Source organism: Bos mutus, chromosome X (genome assembly GCF_027580195.1).
Source record: "Bos mutus isolate GX-2022 chromosome X, NWIPB_WYAK_1.1, whole genome shotgun sequence".
NCBI lineage: Eukaryota > Metazoa > Chordata > Mammalia > Artiodactyla > Bovidae > Bos > Bos mutus.
In genome coordinates, this window is record NC_091646.1 from 76,026,645 (window position 1) to 76,042,698 (window position 16,054).

The following is a 16,054-nucleotide window of genomic DNA, read 5'->3' on the forward strand; positions in this document are numbered from 1 at the left end:
GGGGTGGGAGGTGTGTGTGCATGCACATACAGGTGAGACCCAGAATAGACAGTAAACACAGTAAGTAAATTGCATGTTAGAAGTTGATCAGTGCAATTCAAAAGGTCTGTAGAGCCAGGTGTGGAGGTGTGGAACGATGGGGTGCAGGCAGGCATTTTAAAATAGGGGAGTCAGAGAAGGCTTTATGAAGAAGGTGACATTAAAACAAGGACTTGAAGAGGATGAGGCATGTGAATATCTGAGGGAAGAGCATTCTAGGCAAAGGGAACAGCAAGTGCAAAGTCCCTGAGACTGGATTGTGCCTGCTTTATTCAGGAACAGCTAGGATAATAGTATGGCTGGAGTGGAGTGAGAAGGGTAAGAGATGAGGCCTGGGAAGTAATGGACCTGAAAATCTATCCTGAGGTGGACTTTTGTCAAGTATTTCCACTCACGACATGCTCTGGTAAATCCTTGTTTGTATGAACTGGTATGGCCAAGGGTATCATAAAGGGAAGCCCAGAAGAGGTGGGGGATATGGCTTTAGACAGTAAAGATGTGCAATGGAGTCTACCTCCATTTGAACTGGGCTTGGTGATGGTGTAGGAGTTTTCCAGGCAGAGATGGGTAAGGGATTAGGTTGGCTTGGCAATGCTTGACATACAACAGGCACCCAATAAATAAAATGGGAAACGAGAGCGCAGGAGGGAGTCATGGGCGGGGCTCTGGAGGCTCAGAAGAGGTAGAGGTGGCAGTTCAGTTCAGTCACTGGGTCATGTCTATTTGCGACCCCATGGACTGCAGCGCGTCAGGCTTCCCTGTCCATCACCAACTCCTGGAGCTTGCTCAAACTCCTGTCCATCGAGTCGGTGAAAGGTGGCAGTAAAACCCAATTTAGGGTGCATGTCCTCGGGCGAAGGGAAAAAGACATCCCCTTCCAAGTCAAAGCCCCAACCATGCCAAGTAATGCACTCGCCGCTTTAAAGGTCCGTCTTTCCCATGAGCCTAGGCTCCACCCTGTGAGCTTCGTTGATGGAGATGGGAGTGGCTAGAGGCGGGATGAAATTCGACTGAGCGATCTTTTGACCAATCACCTTGCGAGATGTTTGACCTATGGTAAGAGGAGCTCGGAACAAAAAGGAGACCCGCCCACGACGAAACCAATGAAAACCTGGTGGGGGCGTGGTCAGGACAGCGAAATCACGCCTCTCCAGGCAGGCCACGCCCTTCATTCTTGCTCAGCCTCACCCCAGGGAGCAAATCCGATTGCCTGGGCGACACCTCAAAGGGCGGGGCTGCAAACGTTCTCAGTCGGAATGAGCTCGCGGTCTGGGAGGAAGGTGGGGGAGCTGCTGGGCGGGGCTAGACACTGTCCTATCTAAGGTGGTAAAGGCCAATGATTTTCCAGGCCGCCTCTCCGAGAAAAGTCATCTCGCGAACCTTTAAAATCCCTGCCTCCCTATGCACCTCAGGGGACTAGGACTGACTGCCTCATCTGTCTTTTTCCTCCTTGCAAAAGTCCCGTTTTCTATTATGGGGATGTACCAAGTGAAACCGAGTAGGGTGAGCGAGTGGTGACCGGCACGCTGGTCACTGGCTGCTGCCCACTTCGGCGTTAGCAAACTTCTAGCAAGATCGGAACTCAGTACTAAATAACCTCTACGCTTTCCCGCTGGCGCCGTTCCAGGGCCAGCGCCACATTCCCCAGTGGGCGCGCAATGGCCGCGCCCCCTCCCGCTGCGGACCGGTCTTTTGGTACCTGCAGTCCGAGGTGAGTCCCCTCCTTCCCACTTCACCCTTTCCAGCGCGTGCGTGCGCATGCGCGGAGCGCGGCGCGCGCAGCGGTTTGGCCGTTGGCTGTTCGGCCCTGGGATTCGCCGCGTCTCCGTGAGCAGTAGGTTCTGAACCGCGAGCCGCCGTGAGCTCTCGGATTCCAGCGGGCGCCAGCGAGCCCGGGGGCATCGCCCGCAGCGGCCAAGCTCATGGCCGGCTGAGCGGGACGCCGCCTCCGCCTCAGCCGCCGCCGCCGCCGCCGCCGCCTCCTCCTCCTCAGCCGGCGGCGGCCCGGGCCCAGCAGCCATGGCCGAAGACTACTGGGACGGGCGCCTGCGGCGAACTGGAGGAGAAGGAGGTCGCGCGGCCTCAGCCCGGGCCGCCGCCCCAGGCGCCGCCGCGCCGGCCCCGCGGCACTGAGGTTGCTCGCGCGCCCCCGCCGGTGAGCGCGTTCACGAGGCATGGGGTGGGGGCTGCTCTTCCTGCAGAACCAACCCAGACCCCGGGCGGTGCCCAGGGGTCTGGGCTGCACCGCTGGCCTGTGCCCCCTCCCCCAGCGAGTTTCCCAGAATGCACCGGGGCGGGGGGTCATTCAGGGCCTCACTGACCTTGGCCCCGCCCTGGGCCTGGTCTGGGAGCTAGGGATGGGAAGTACTATGGGTGCTAGTGGGGAGTAGGCTGGTCGAAGGACCAGGGGGTGTGTAAATGGGTGGCAGAGTGGCGAAAGACTAGAGGTTTGCTAACGGGGGCCTCAGCTGTGAAGGGGTCAGAGCATGTGTTAATAAGTCTTAACCGCTGTGTAAGGTTTTGAGGCTCAGTGTGTGCTAGCAGAGGGGCGGTGCTGGGCCCGAGGATGAATAACAAGGAAGAGGACGTCAGAGGAGTGCTGAGATATGCAAATAGGGTTAGAGCTGTAGAAAGGCCCTGTGGGTGTTGCTGGTGGATAGGTGGTAGAGGTGCCGGAAGGGAAGGTTCGCTGGTGGGATCGGAGCTCTGAGGTCCTATATGTGGTAAGGGAGTAACGATGGTGTTAACACTGTGTATTTGTCCATGAGAGACTGCAGGGTTTGAGGATACAGTGTGCTCATAGAGGACAGGGTCCAGTGTTGAGAGGGTGCCAGTGGGGGTCGTAGCTCTCAAGGGTATGTGTATATGGTAATAAAGGTCTGGGGAGTATAAGGCCCAGTATATTAATGAGGGCAAACCGGTGGAAGACCTGAGCCCTGTGCTAATGGGTATCAGAATTGTGGATATATGTGTGTGGAGAGTGGGGATCGGTGGTGAGGGAAGAATCTTAGCATTGTAAGAGGTTCATTGTATTAAGGATCAAAATGGTGTGAGATGAGTGTGTATCTATGAAGTCAGGGGATGTGAGATTGTGTGTATATGTGTGTTAGACACTCAGTCGTGACCGACTCTTTGCGACCCTTTGGATTGTAGCCTGCCAGGCTCCTCTGTCCATGGGGATTCTCAAGGCAAGAATACCGGGGTGGGTTGCCATGCCCTTTTCCAGGGGATCTTCCCAACCCAGGGATCGAACCTGGGTCTCCCACATAGAAGGCAGATTCTTTACCGTCTGAGCCACCAGGACGCCCTATAAAGAAGAGGCAGGGTAATGTATGAAGTTCTAGTGACTGCTCATGTGGGTTTAGTGACAGGTATGTAAATGTGAGTCAGTGCGGGGAGAATCAGAGCAGTATGAGTTCTGGAATATGCTAGTGAGTGTCAGAATATTGTAAAGATAGTGTGTTCCTGAGTGCCTGAGATTTGTTGAGGTTCCAGGCAATGGCACCCCACTCCAGTACTCTTGCCTGGAAAATCCCATGGATGGAGGAGCCTGGTGGGCTGCAGTCCATGGGGTCACTAAGAGTCGAACACGACTGAGCGACTTCACTTTCACTTTTCACTTTCCTGCATTGGAGAAGGAAATGGCAGCCCACCCCAGTGTTCTTGCCTGGAGAATCCCAGGGACGGGGCGAGCCTGGTGGGCTGCCATCTATGGGGTCGCACAGAGTCGGACACGACTGAAGTGACTTAGCAGCAGCAGCACCAGGGAGTGCTAATGGAGGATAGAGCTATGGAGAAGATCTTGTGTGCAATAAAGAAGATGAGGGCTGTGAAGGGATCCAGTTGTCAACCAACAGGGGTTATAGCTGTGGAGGAGTTGAAGCAAAGAGAAATCAAAGAAAAGAATATGTGATGGTCTAGGTGTGCTAAAGTGGATTAGAGCCATGGAGGGCTGAAGTGTGCTACTGGGGTTCTGGGCTGGATGAAGATCTGTGTGTGCTAATGAGGGTCAGGCCATTATAGAACAGCGTGTTTGTGTGTCCCTGGAGAATGGGGCTGAGTACGGGTTCAGGGTGTGCTAATGGGGAGGCACTGTGAGGCCCGGTGCGTGGTAATAGGGGTCAGGGTGAAGTGAAGGTCCAGCCTGTGCTGATGGGAAGTGGGGGGACAGGGTAGTGGGAGGACCAGAAGACATGTTAATAATGATCACAGCTGTGGAGGGGTCTGAGTGTGCGCAAAAACAGGTTCAGGGATCTGCAAGATTCACTTTATGTTAAGGGATTCAGGGCAGTGTGAAGGTCCAGTGAGTGCTAATGTAGGTTACTCTCTACAGCTGTAGAGGGTCCTAAGTGCATGTAAATAGGGATCAGAATCTTGCTGGGGAACAGTGAATGCTGTGGAGAAGCTAACAGGCAGCATGTGGTGCTAAGAGTTAACTTAGAGGAGCCGGCTGGGTGCTAACAGTTCAGTGTTCTGTTGAGGCTTTGTATGCTAATAGGGTCAAAGATAAATAGGGACATTGCGGTGCTGTTGGCAGTTAAAATGCAGAGAAGCCTTCCTGAGGGTCCAGTGTGTACTGAAGGAAGCAGGACACTGTGAGAGTCCAGTGTGTGCTTATGGGATGATGTGCCTGAACAGAATGAGGATGGTATGTTCCTATGGGAGTTACTAGAATGTGATCATTGTGTCCTCAGTGGCTGGTGTAATGTGAGGTGGTGAGTATCCTTGGGTATGAAAATATTTTGAGGATGGAAACATCCCCTTGGGGAGTCAAAAAGAACATGTGCCCTTTTTTGAGTGTGGTTGTGTATCCAGTTTCTTGCTCCCTCATTCACTATTCTAAAATCTAAAAATCTGAGAAAACTGAGATGATATTTAAAAGTTTTACTACATATTAATGTTCAAGTGTCTCTGCTCACAGGACCTGGTGCAGGGTCCCCCTGCTGGAGGCATTGCATGAAACACAGGTTTTGTACCCCCATCTTCCTAAAATCTCCCCAAAACTAAGCCCTGGAACATGTCCAGCCCTTGGAGTTTCCAGTTAGAGGTCATGGACCCATGGCTCCTTCTGGCTCCTTCCTCATCCTCCATCCAGCCCTACTTACAATACACTACCTCCCCCCACCAGATCCCCTATTCCCTTCCACAACAGGCAAAACAACTGGGTATCCATGCCGTATGGACAGACCTAAGAGTCTTTGGGAACTGGCCATGCTTCATCTTCCTCAGCCTCAGGTCCAGTGTTCACTCTCCTGGGTCAGGATTTTTTTTTTTTTTTTTTTGCTCTTGTTATCCCAGGTTGGACTTCATCTTCTTTATTGAGATCTTTTCTGCTAGGCTGGCCCCTCTACCCTTTTGGGAGCGATGAATTCAGGCAGGCAGAAGTGGGGTGTGGAGACCACTGGGGTAAGCACCTGATTTCACGGTAACAGATGATTCACTTCTCTACTCAAATCCAGCCCCAGCCCCAGCCTCCTACCTAGCTCTGCTTCCCTTGGGCCCAGGGCCATCTTAGGCCCTGCTGTGAGTCCAGATGGTCCCTGGGCCAGGTCTTTCCCCCTCCTTGCTGGCCCAGAGCCAGGAGGAAGCAGAAGAAGGCCGGCCTAAGCCTTTTGGTGGCCCCATTCCTGCCAGCAGCCCCATCTAGGTCATCTTGCCAATGCCAGTGTCCCTGGGCCACCTTGTCTGGGGTTGTTAATGAGTAGCAGGGACTCACCCTGACAAATGTTGGTCCTAGGTCCTTAGCTCCTGATTCATTAATTTCTGCCATGAGCACTTTTTGAGCACTGATACAGATACTTTTTTCTGTATCAGTCACTGTTCCAGGTCCTCAGGATATAGCTGTGACCTAAACAGACATCCACCTATCCTGGCAGAGCTGATCTTCTAGTTATGGTGGTGAGGACACAGTAAAGAATAAAGAAACCAATAAATAGATGGTGTCATTTCTGAGGACATGATAAGTGCTGAGGGGACAATTGACAAGGTGAGGGAGCTCAGGATGGTTCAGATTTTAAATAGGGTTGTTTATGGTTATCTATGAAAAAAAGTGATATTTGAGCAGTGGCCTAAAGGTGAGGGAGTGAGCTACTTTGAAATCTAGTGGAAGAGTATTCTAAGTACCGGGAACAGCCGCTGCAAAGGCCCTGAGGAGGGCCTTTAGTTGCAGAACAGCAGTGAGCAGTGAGGTGAGGCCAGAAGGGTGGTAGTGTGAGTGGGGTAAGACCTTGTGGGCCACATGAAGGACTGAGACGTTTATTTGGGGTGATAAGGGACACATGGTACATTCTCAGCTAGACAAGAATTGTGACCTGGCTTGTAAAAATCTCGGTGGGACCCTGTGGTCCAAACCTGATTGAACCTTTCCAGCAACTTTCAGGACAGCTGGTATACTTTGAGATCCCCCTACAACCCCACCCAGTGGTTGGGTCTGGGCAGGAAACCTCTCCCTCTCCCTGCACCCCTCATCTGGGTAGCCCAGTGGGGTAGTCCACTAGTCACCTTGACGATGGTTGCTGGGGGAGGATGGTTGCTGGGGGAGGCGAGAGGGACCCTGTGGCCACGGGGAGCGTTTTGCCTTGGTAGTTGGGGGTGATGTGGGGCTGGTGCCAGCGGAACATGCCATTGCATGGACATCCCTGGGGCCGTGTCAGTGGTCTCAGGGTCCTGAGAGAGTCCCCCACCTCACCAATGGCTGGGTCCATCAGTGCCGCTGCACCTGAGAATGCCTGCTGTAGAGCCCTCTGCTCCCACAGTGAGGCTGCCCCCAAAGGGGCCAACACTTCACCAGTTGTGCCCTTTCCCTCAGCCAGCCACCCAAGCCTTAATACCCAGGTGGGCTCTTAGGAGCAGGGTCTGCTGGGGCTGGTTGGTGTAGGTGGCAGGCACTGACTGAGGTCTCCATCCATGCCAGGTTTCCAGGAATCCTGCGTGATTCCAGGGTTCCACAGTGATTGGGTGGGCACTGCCGCAGGTTCCTGTCAGTGCGCCTCACTGGGTTTTAGGGGGCCCATGAGGGTCAGGCGACTGCTAGGGTGGGACCCATTCCCATCCCTACCCCCTGCTCAGGTCGCCATGGATCGGATGAAGAAGATCAAACGGCAGCTGTCAATGACACTCCGAGGGGGCCGAGGTATAGATAAGACCAATGGTGCCCCTGAACAGATAGGCCTGGATGAGAGTGGTGGGGGCGGCGGCAGTGACCTTGGAGAGGCCCCCACACGTGCTGCCCCTGGGGAACCTCGCTCTGTACGGGGCCCACTCAGCTCTGCACCAGGTGGGTCCACTGACCATTCCCGCTCCTAGCCTGGTCCCCAGGGGTGCTGCCTGCCAACCGATTTCTTCTTAGACTTGTATTATTTTCACTTTCCTTTCTCCATTTTCTCCCCTACCTCTGCCATCCTTGCTCAACACCCTCTCTCTGTTGTCCATCTGTGCCCCTTTCCTTGGCTTTGTGCCCAGGTCTCAGGGGGAGGAAGGGTACCCCGCCTGCCACAGCTGCCCCAAGCCTCCCTCTGCCCTTCTGCGCTCTGTGACAGCCCCTTCAGGCCTCCTGGCACCTGCCTGCCCCAGGCCTGCCTTCCCAGGGCATTCGGCTACTTCTGCCGCTGCCTGCCCATTGGCCCTGGGCAAGCCACAGTCTCAGCTCGGCGCTGACACGGGGTGCTCTACTAGGTGACTATTGCCCCCCCTGCCCAATTCAACCTGTCTTGACCTGTGTGAACCTCCCGGGGCCTTCCCACCCTCTTCCCTGAGGAACTCCAGGCTGCTCTGGAGTCCATGTGCATAAATGTGTGATGAGGGAATGTGTTATGGGGGTGGGGGGATTTGTCCTGGGGCTCCTGAGCCCACCTGGTGTGCTCTCCCCCTGTCCCCACTACCAGAGATTGTGCATGAGGACTTGAAGATGGGGTCTGATGGGGAAAGTGACCAGGCTTCAGCCACGTCCTCCGATGAGGTGCAGTCACCAGTGAGGGTGCGCATGCGCAATCATCCCCCACGCAAGATCTCCACTGAGGTGCTTATCTCCCTGTCCGGGCAGTGGTGGGGCTGGAAAAAAAGGGTTAGATCTGGAGATTTGTAGTTGATGGTCCTGTTTCTCCCCCATCTTGCCTGCTAGGACATCAACAAGCGCCTATCACTACCAGCCGACATCCGGCTGCCTGAGGGCTACCTTGAGAAGCTGACCCTCAACAGCCCCATCTTTGACAAGCCCCTCAGCCGCCGTCTCCGCCGTGTCAGCTTGGTGAGCATCTTCTGTTCCTGTCCTCCTCTTCCTCCTCCCAGTCCCTTCCGCTGAGCCTACTTCAGTCTGCCTCCTTTACCCGACAGTCTGAGATCGGCTTTGGGAAACTGGAGACCTACATCAAGCTGGACAAGCTGGGGGAGGTGAGAGACAGCCAGGAGACCCATGGTAGGGCTGGGGTCAGTGGAAACTCCCTGTAGCCTCATAGCTTCTCTCCTGTCACTGTTCCTCACATCCCAGGGTACCTATGCCACTGTCTACAAAGGCAAAAGCAAGCTCACAGACAACCTTGTGGCACTCAAGGAGATCAGACTGGAACACGAAGAGGGGGCACCCTGCACCGCCATCCGGGAAGGTACAGGTCCCACCCAATCTGTTCCAGGTTTCCCAGGCTCTCCCCATGGTGCGTATGTGCACATATACACCCATAGTGAGGACAGGACTGGGGGTCCCAGAAGACTTCTCTCGTGGTGATCTGGGATTTGTGAAAAAGTGCTCATCACCCACACATCCAGATAATAAATCAGGGTAACCAGGAGTCTTCCTGTGTTGAGAAGAGGCAGATAAATTGTTTGCTTTGGTTCTAGGAATATCCCTGAAGTGCTCACCAGTTTACTTGACACAATAGTTTCTAGTCAGAAAAATCACATGGAATGAGTCTGAATTGTATAGAAATTGAGTGTGCAAACTCATTTTTACATGAAGCTGTGGGTCTGTATACTGAGGGTTGGAACAAGGGCCCTTTCCAAAACCAAAAACTGGTTGTAAAGATCTAGTGTCATGTAAGCCTAAGGCTGTGATCCCAGGTTCTGGTTCTGCATGTTTGGAACTGGGGGACACACCACCTTCCTGATAGCAGGTGGGTTGGAACTGGGTTGGAGTGGACTGTGAGCCACCATCCCAAACCACACAGGGAAAGGAGGAAACCCTGGGCTTGACCCTGTCTAGTCCTCCTCCTCGCCTCTGTCCTAAGTGTGGGCCTTGACTCTTCCCCTGTCCCAACTCCCTGCTTCCTGCAGTGTCCCTGCTCAAGGACCTCAAACACGCCAACATCGTCACGCTACATGACATTATTCACACGGAGAAGTCCCTCACCCTTGTCTTTGAGTACCTGGTAAGGTTGGGTGGCCATGGGTCCTGGGGGAGGTGGGGAGATGGCCAGGAGCCACAGGATGTGACCCTCTTTCCTTTACCTGCTCTTCTCTCCTCAGGACAAGGACCTGAAGCAGTACCTGGATGACTGTGGGAACATCATCAACATGCACAACGTGAAAGTGGGTGTGGGGCAGGAAGCAGGGGCACAAGGGGGCCCCCCACTCACCCACTCCACCCCATAAATCTCCCAGAAACAGACGTTTCCCATTTGGCTTTTTTGCTGGGAGCCCTTGAAGGGCATTGGGGCCCTATCCTCTATTTATGAGACGAGGCTCTGGGCTCAGTGCTTGTGTTTGGGAGGGGGAGCAGTGCCTGCTTGGGGTCAAGCTGCTGGCTACTCTGACTTCTGCCTGCTGTTCCTGGGTCCCCAGCTGTTCCTGTTCCAGCTGCTCCGTGGCCTGGCCTACTGCCACCGGCAGAAGGTGCTACACCGAGACCTCAAGCCACAGAACCTACTCATCAATGAGCGAGGAGAGCTCAAGCTGGCTGACTTCGGTACCCCTGGCCTCCCCCTTCATCCCAGTGATCCCCCAACCTTACTCTCCCAGCCCCTCCTTCCCCCTGACCACCTCATCTCAGTCCCTCCCCTTCAGCCTCTCTAGGCTTCACTTGGGAAGCCCTCAGTCCCAACTACATTCTCCCTCAGACGGCCCATGACCTCCTCAATTCCAGCTGCTCATTATCTCCACCTACCAGGCCTGGCCCGGGCCAAGTCAATTCCAACGAAGACCTACTCCAACGAGGTGGTAACACTGTGGTACCGGCCCCCTGACATCCTGCTCGGGTCCACGGACTACTCCACTCAGATTGACATGTGGTAAGGACAGGCTGAAATGTGGCAGGGGCCACGCAGTAAAGGGGAGTGGCTTGGTCACAACAGCCAACCAGCCAACTACCTGCCTATTCACTGTGCTCTCCCTGCCCAGGGGTGTGGGCTGCATCTTCTATGAGATGGCCACAGGCCGGCCCCTCTTCCCAGGCTCCACAGTGGAGGAGCAGCTGCACTTCATCTTCCGCATCTTGGGTAGGGAGGCATGAGCCCTAGGAACTGTGGGGACATGCAGGAAGGCCCTGTGAAATGCTTAGGATACTCCGTTTCCCCGCCAGGAACCCCAAATGAAGATACATGGCCAGGCATCCTGTCCAATGAAGAGTTCAGGACATACAACTACCCCAAGTACCGAGCCGAGGCCCTTTTGAGCCATGCACCCCGGTGAGGCTGGTGGGTGGGTGGCTGTTAGGGGCCAGAGTACCCAAACTCAGTTTAAAACAGGTCCCCTTGTCCTTGAGGTAGAGTTGACAGCGACGGGGCTGACCTCCTCACCAAGCTGCTGCAGGTGAGACCACCTTCCTGGGCCACCCTAGGGGGCTAGCGGATTCCAGGTGTGGGGAAACAGCTATAGGGGCAGGGTCTGAGGTGGGGAGGAAGAGAAGCCTACTTGTTGAAAGTGTCAATACTCCCCCACCCCAACACACACTCAGTTTGAAGGTCGCAATCGGATCTCCGCAGAGGATGCCATGAAACATCCATTCTTCCTCAGTCTGGGGGATCGGATCCACAAACTTCCTGACAGTGAGTGGGGCTTGGGAATGGACCAGCTGGTGGGGGACTTTGTGGAACAGGATTGCTGCAGATAGCTGGGCAGTTGTGTTGAGTTCTAGCTGTGCCACTTCTGATGGGGTGAGGCATATGCCCTTGTTCACATATGTGATATGTTGTTTTTTACAAAAAAGTCTTTTAGCTTTCAGTTTCTTTTACCTTTCATGGAAATTTTCAAACATAAAACCTGGCAGAACATCCATCACTTTACCTTAAAATCCCGTATATTTATATATTAAACCAAGTAATATGGTCTGTTATATATTGAACCAAATAATAAGTCCCCAAGTACTCCAACAAGTGATCAACTCATGGCCAAAGTGGTTTTATCTATATTCACTCTGATTATTTTAAATCAAATCTCAGATCTATCATTCATCTATACAATTTTAGCATGTACCTCTAAAATATTTTCTTAAGCACAACAATAATACAACGATCACACTGAAAAAAAAACCACATTGGATTAATCTCAGTTACAACCCAAACATCATCCATCATCTAGACTTAACAGGTGGTAATTGCAATACCACTATCACAGTTGACAAAATTACTAATTTCTCAGTGTCATGTAATAGTCTACATTCCATTTTCCCTAGTGGTAGCTGGTTTGTGTGTGGGATTATTTGGCCGATGAAAGTCAAGACTCAAAGAAAATTAGAAATTTTTCTAATTGCCCTGATGAGGCCACACGGGAGGTGGTCCTGGATGGCCTCATGGGTCATGCCCCACTTCTGTCTCTCCTCCACCCACAGCTACTTCCATATTTGCACTAAAGGAGATCCAGCTACAAAAGGAGGCCAGCATTCGATCTTCGTCAATGCCTGACTCAGGTAAGTGTAGGTGTGACCCTTGCCCTCTTCCCTGCCCCCTGGCCCCCATCCACTTACCTGCTTGCTCACCAACAGCCATCCGCTCTGCTTTCCCCTGCAGGCAGGCCAGCTTACCGAGTGGTGGACACCGAATTTTAAGCCACAGACCGAGGCCCCAGCAGGCAGCAGCTGGAGGGATGCCACACCCCTCACAGGGCAGCCCCCAACTGCATCCTCCCTGCTTGCTGCCTGCCTACCTGCCTGACTCATGCTCCCATGCCCACATGTCCCCTGCTGCCTGTCTGAACACCCGACCATTGGCCTGTTGGCCCACCCATTGGCCTGTCTGCTGGGTGCTAACAAAGCTCTCATCGCTCCTTCGCCTGGTCTGTCTGTCTATATGTCTGTGTCTCTTTCTCTCTCTGTCTTGGTAGTTGCTGGTGGACAGCGTGGCCGTGCCAGCCTCCCACACTGAGGCCAGGCCTAGACCCCTCCCCATCATACCCTCCCCCAGGACCACTACCCCATGGCCAACCAGGGGTCTGGAGCTAGCCCAGGCTGGGGATCTCGACTCAGACAAGACATGGTGATGGCTTGGGTCTGAGGCTCCCCTTCCTGCTTTCCTGCCTCATGTTGTGTGGGCCTTGTTTGTTTGTTTCATTCATTGTTGTTTTTTTAATTATTTTAAATGAGGTTTTCATTTTTTAAATGCAATATCTCTGTATACAGACTGCTGGGCCCCACTCGGTGTGTGTGGCCCTCCCACAGTATTTTGTGCAATGAAGCCCTGCTCCCAGCCTTTTCATGGCAGGGACATAGCCCCTATTCAAAACCCTAATCATCACCAGACCCTGGGGTCAGCTAAGGGAAAGCATGCCTTGACAACTCGCCTTCTAACCCCCACCTGCCATCCCCAGCCACAGGGGGACTTGGGGACTACTGGAGACTCTCTGGGAGATGGATGAGGTGGGGGGCCCCCACTCTTTCCCTCCTGCAGTCCCATAGCTGGGGCTTCCTTCTCAGGGTCTCCCTAGCCCAGCCCTCCTGCCCCCATCCCGCACGGTGCTGTTGAGTAGGGGCCCTGCCAGGAACTGACCAACTCAGCGATGGAGCCATAGTGTGTATATGCGCACACGCAGGGACAGAGGGGTGCATGGGAGGTTGTGCCCAGGCATTACCCCCTAACCTTGGGGGAAAGTGAGACAGGGCAGGGACAGTCTCTGGGGTCAATCCCCAGATGGGTGGTTACCTTCCCTTCCTCCACTTTAAACCCTGGGGCCCTCAAATGGGGTGGGAGGGCAGGGGCAGGGGCCCTCCTAGGGGAATTGGGAGGGGTGGGTTCCTGAATGCACCGTAATCGCTGTATGAAATATTAAAAAGTCTAAAGTGAAAAACCTGATTGCAAATCCCTGTGGGGGTGGGCTTAACCCAGGGTGAGTACTGGGACCTTGGAGAATTCACACTGGGTGCCTACTATCTAGAAGAGCACTGCGAGTGGGCCAGGGATGTGTCAGGACTATGAAAAAGCATCTGAGGGGTTGCACATACCATGGTGGGACATAAAAGCAGATAGGGCAGGCTGTATAGAGGATGGGCTAAGGATTGAGCAGAGAGGAGTTAGATTTACCCCAGAATATGAAACCAGATGGAGGATAGACTGTTAGGTATGGAGAGGCTGTTTCTTTGAAAGACACTTGGAAGGCCCAATAAAACCAGGATTTGGGGGAGATAAGACAGAGAAACCCAATATGACTAACACGTGTCTAGCTGGGACCATGAGGCAGGCCAGTTGGGAATATGATAGGGTAGATTTTAAACCACGGAGAAGATAGGGGAATCTTTTTAATACATGGGTCAAATTTAGGACTAGGGCCATTGATGGAAGTTTAGGTTATTGGTATCTAGGAAGTAATGGAAACCATGGACATGTATGAGATGACTGTGGAAAGAATGCAATGGTTTGTGAGGCCAGAAGTCTATAGATAGGCTGGGACTCAAGTTGAAGCTTTGATTTCCTGTGTCCTGGGAGTTCTAGCCCCTGTCCACCATCTTGAGCAAAGCCTAGGATAGATTTCCAGGCAGAAGATGTGGGGTGGGCAGGGCCTGCCAAATGCTATAGGAAATGCAAGCCTAAGTGGCTGGTTGCTGAAGTCCAGCGGTGGCAGTGGACCTCTGCTGTGTCCCTGTAAGCACTCTGGTGATAGTCTACAGCTTTATGGTTCCACGATGACTGTAAAGTCCCCAAAGATGGGAAAGCAAGCGAGGAAAACCATCCTCCCTGTTTCCTTATAACGGCTAAAACTGTTAAGCTCCTCAGCAGACTTCTTGTGCCATCCTTTGGCTAGAATCAGTTGACATGGCCACTTCTGACAGCAAGGGAGGTGGGGAAAATGAAGACCTTGCAAAACAGGACAAGATTGCCAGGCTGGACTTAGGGCTAGAATTCACCCAACTGCTCTCAGAACTGGTAGGGTCATCGGTGTGGGCAGAGATTGGTCTCTGAAAAGTGGAGAAATCAAGCCTAGGGAGGGAGGCCTCTTGTTGGATTGTAGGAAGGACAGGCTTCAAATTAAATGGGGAGGAGGTATCTGCAGATGGGTGTGAGAGTCAGTTCAGAGAACCTGGCAAGCCAGGTAGGCCTGAAGGGCATCTATCTACCATGTGCCAGACCCAACTCGAATGCCACTTTACAGATCCTGAGGTGAAATGGCTGCAACCTTTCCTCCCTCAAAGATTACACAACTGAGTTGTGACCCCCTCATCTGTGCCAGGTCTGAGCTGGAGGCTGGCATCAGTAATTCACAATTCTTGCCCTACCAAAGTTAACTGAAAATAGAGGTAAATTGTGAGATCATGTGTATTGGTGGCAGTGGGGTTTGAAATTGTGCAAAGGGTATTTTGGACACCTGTGTGCATGGGTCTAAAGGTGTGAAAAGGCAAGGTGTGTGCCTGTGGGAATGGGTAGTGATAGTGAGGGAAATATACTGAAACAGACCCAGAATAATGATCCTGTCTTAGGGAGTTCCTGTGATGGTTAGGTGGGGACAGCCAATAGGCAGGCCAATAGGGAGCCAAAGGGGGAAATTTTAGTTATCACCAACATAGAGGGCTGGGAGCCCCAGCAGAGAAAATGTAGACATAGCCTAGAGCAGCAGTTCTCAGCAGGAGATAATCTCCCTCACCCGCAGAGAAAGTTTTGCAACTGGGGGATGCTACTGGAATCAGCAGGTAGTGGCAGCGATGCAGCTAAACTTTATCCTACAACAGAAATGTCAATAGTGCCTAAGCTGAAAAAAGCCCTGGTGCAGTGGACTGATTCTCAAACTTTTGGTCTCAGAATTCCTTCATATTCTTAAGGATATCCAAAGAGCTTTTGCTTATGTCATGCAGTCTCTGGAAAATTCCATGGCACACACAATAGAAAATGACCATGAAAAAGCCTTGTCGTGAATAGTTTTGACTTCGTGAACCGTGAAAGGGTCTCCTGAACGGGTAGAAAGCCAAAAAGGACCCTAGTTTGAAAATCTCTGTCCTGGAATTTAAACGTGGCACCTCTGGAACTGGAATTCCTGAGTTCCAACCACAACTCCACTACTTACTAGTGGGGCAAAGTGAATTAACGTTTCTGGTCCTCAACATCCCCATTGTTTCCCATAGGCAACCTGCTGCCTAAGACTACTATTTATGTGCAATAAAACACCTAAACAGGGCCAACTATTATTATCAGTGCTGTAACTCCAATAAAAATATACCTGGCCCGGGGCTGACTTGCCTTCAACACTTCTGTCAAGAGGATAAATCTAGTTCACACAAGGAAGAGGCCCACAGGCCTGGGTAGCGCCCTGGAAGTCATGCCCTCTTTTGCATTAGTTTCTGATGGAGAAGGGTAGTGCAATGAAGGAAGGGCATCCTGGTCAGGCCTGCAAAAAGGCCGCTCCCAGGATACAGGCGCGCGGTCCTCAGCAGAGCATGGGATAGAAAGGTCCTGGAAGCTTCCCCTGAGCACGTCCCAATATGTCCACCTCGGGGACCACTACCTCTACTTTCCACACAATCGTTTGTCCTGACTCAACATGGCGTTAGAATCCCACAAGACACCTTGGTCCTCAGTTCCCACCTGGAGGATTTACCCCGCCTATTGGTGGCGGAAATCACCGCCCACGGGCCTATGCCTGCCCAGCCCCTCGACGAGTTCGAGCGCGG

At 52.9% G+C, this 16,054-nt stretch overlaps 1 protein-coding gene across 11 annotated transcripts; it reads left to right on the top strand.

Moving 5' to 3' along the window:
• Nucleotides 1-1,389: 1,389 nt before the first annotated feature.
• On the top strand, nt 1,390-13,162 carry CDK16 (cyclin dependent kinase 16). 11 transcript variants are annotated; one of them, XM_070365998.1, is made up of 17 exons: nt 1,390-1,750; nt 7,108-7,315; nt 7,578-7,713; nt 7,923-8,056; nt 8,159-8,284; nt 8,371-8,427; nt 8,525-8,639; nt 9,304-9,398; nt 9,496-9,558; nt 9,811-9,934; nt 10,136-10,256; nt 10,366-10,463; nt 10,547-10,652; nt 10,734-10,776; nt 10,922-11,012; nt 11,795-11,872; nt 12,286-13,162. In XM_070365998.1, the coding sequence occupies exons 2-17, from the start codon at nt 7,214-7,216 to the stop codon at nt 12,324-12,326; spliced, it is 1,530 nt and encodes a 509-aa protein (XP_070222099.1). In that variant the 5' UTR covers nt 1,390-1,750; nt 7,108-7,213; the 3' UTR covers nt 12,327-13,162. The 11 variants fall into 11 exon arrangements, with proteins under 11 accessions (XP_070222099.1, XP_070222103.1, XP_070222097.1 ...); XM_070365996.1 differs by lacking the exon at nt 1,390-1,750 and adding an exon at nt 1,838-2,194; XM_070365993.1 differs by lacking the exons at nt 1,390-1,750; nt 7,578-7,713 and adding exons at nt 1,842-2,194; nt 5,338-5,445 and having other exon boundaries at nt 12,286-13,160.
• Nucleotides 13,163-16,054: the final 2,892 nt, after the last annotated feature.

Bases quoted from the DNA above. Each gene is read 5' to 3' on its own strand.
- CDK16 (XM_070365993.1), top strand. From the start codon at position 5,404: ATGAATTCAGGCAGGCAGAAGTGGGGTGTGGAGACCACTGGG. The intron at 10,653-10,733 runs GTGAGGCTGGTG...TCCTTGAGGTAG, and splicing joins CTTTTGAGCCATGCACCCCG to AGTTGACAGCGACGGGGCTG. The intron at 11,873-12,285 runs GTAAGTGTAGGT...CTGTCTTGGTAG, and splicing joins TTCGTCAATGCCTGACTCAG to TTGCTGGTGGACAGCGTGGC.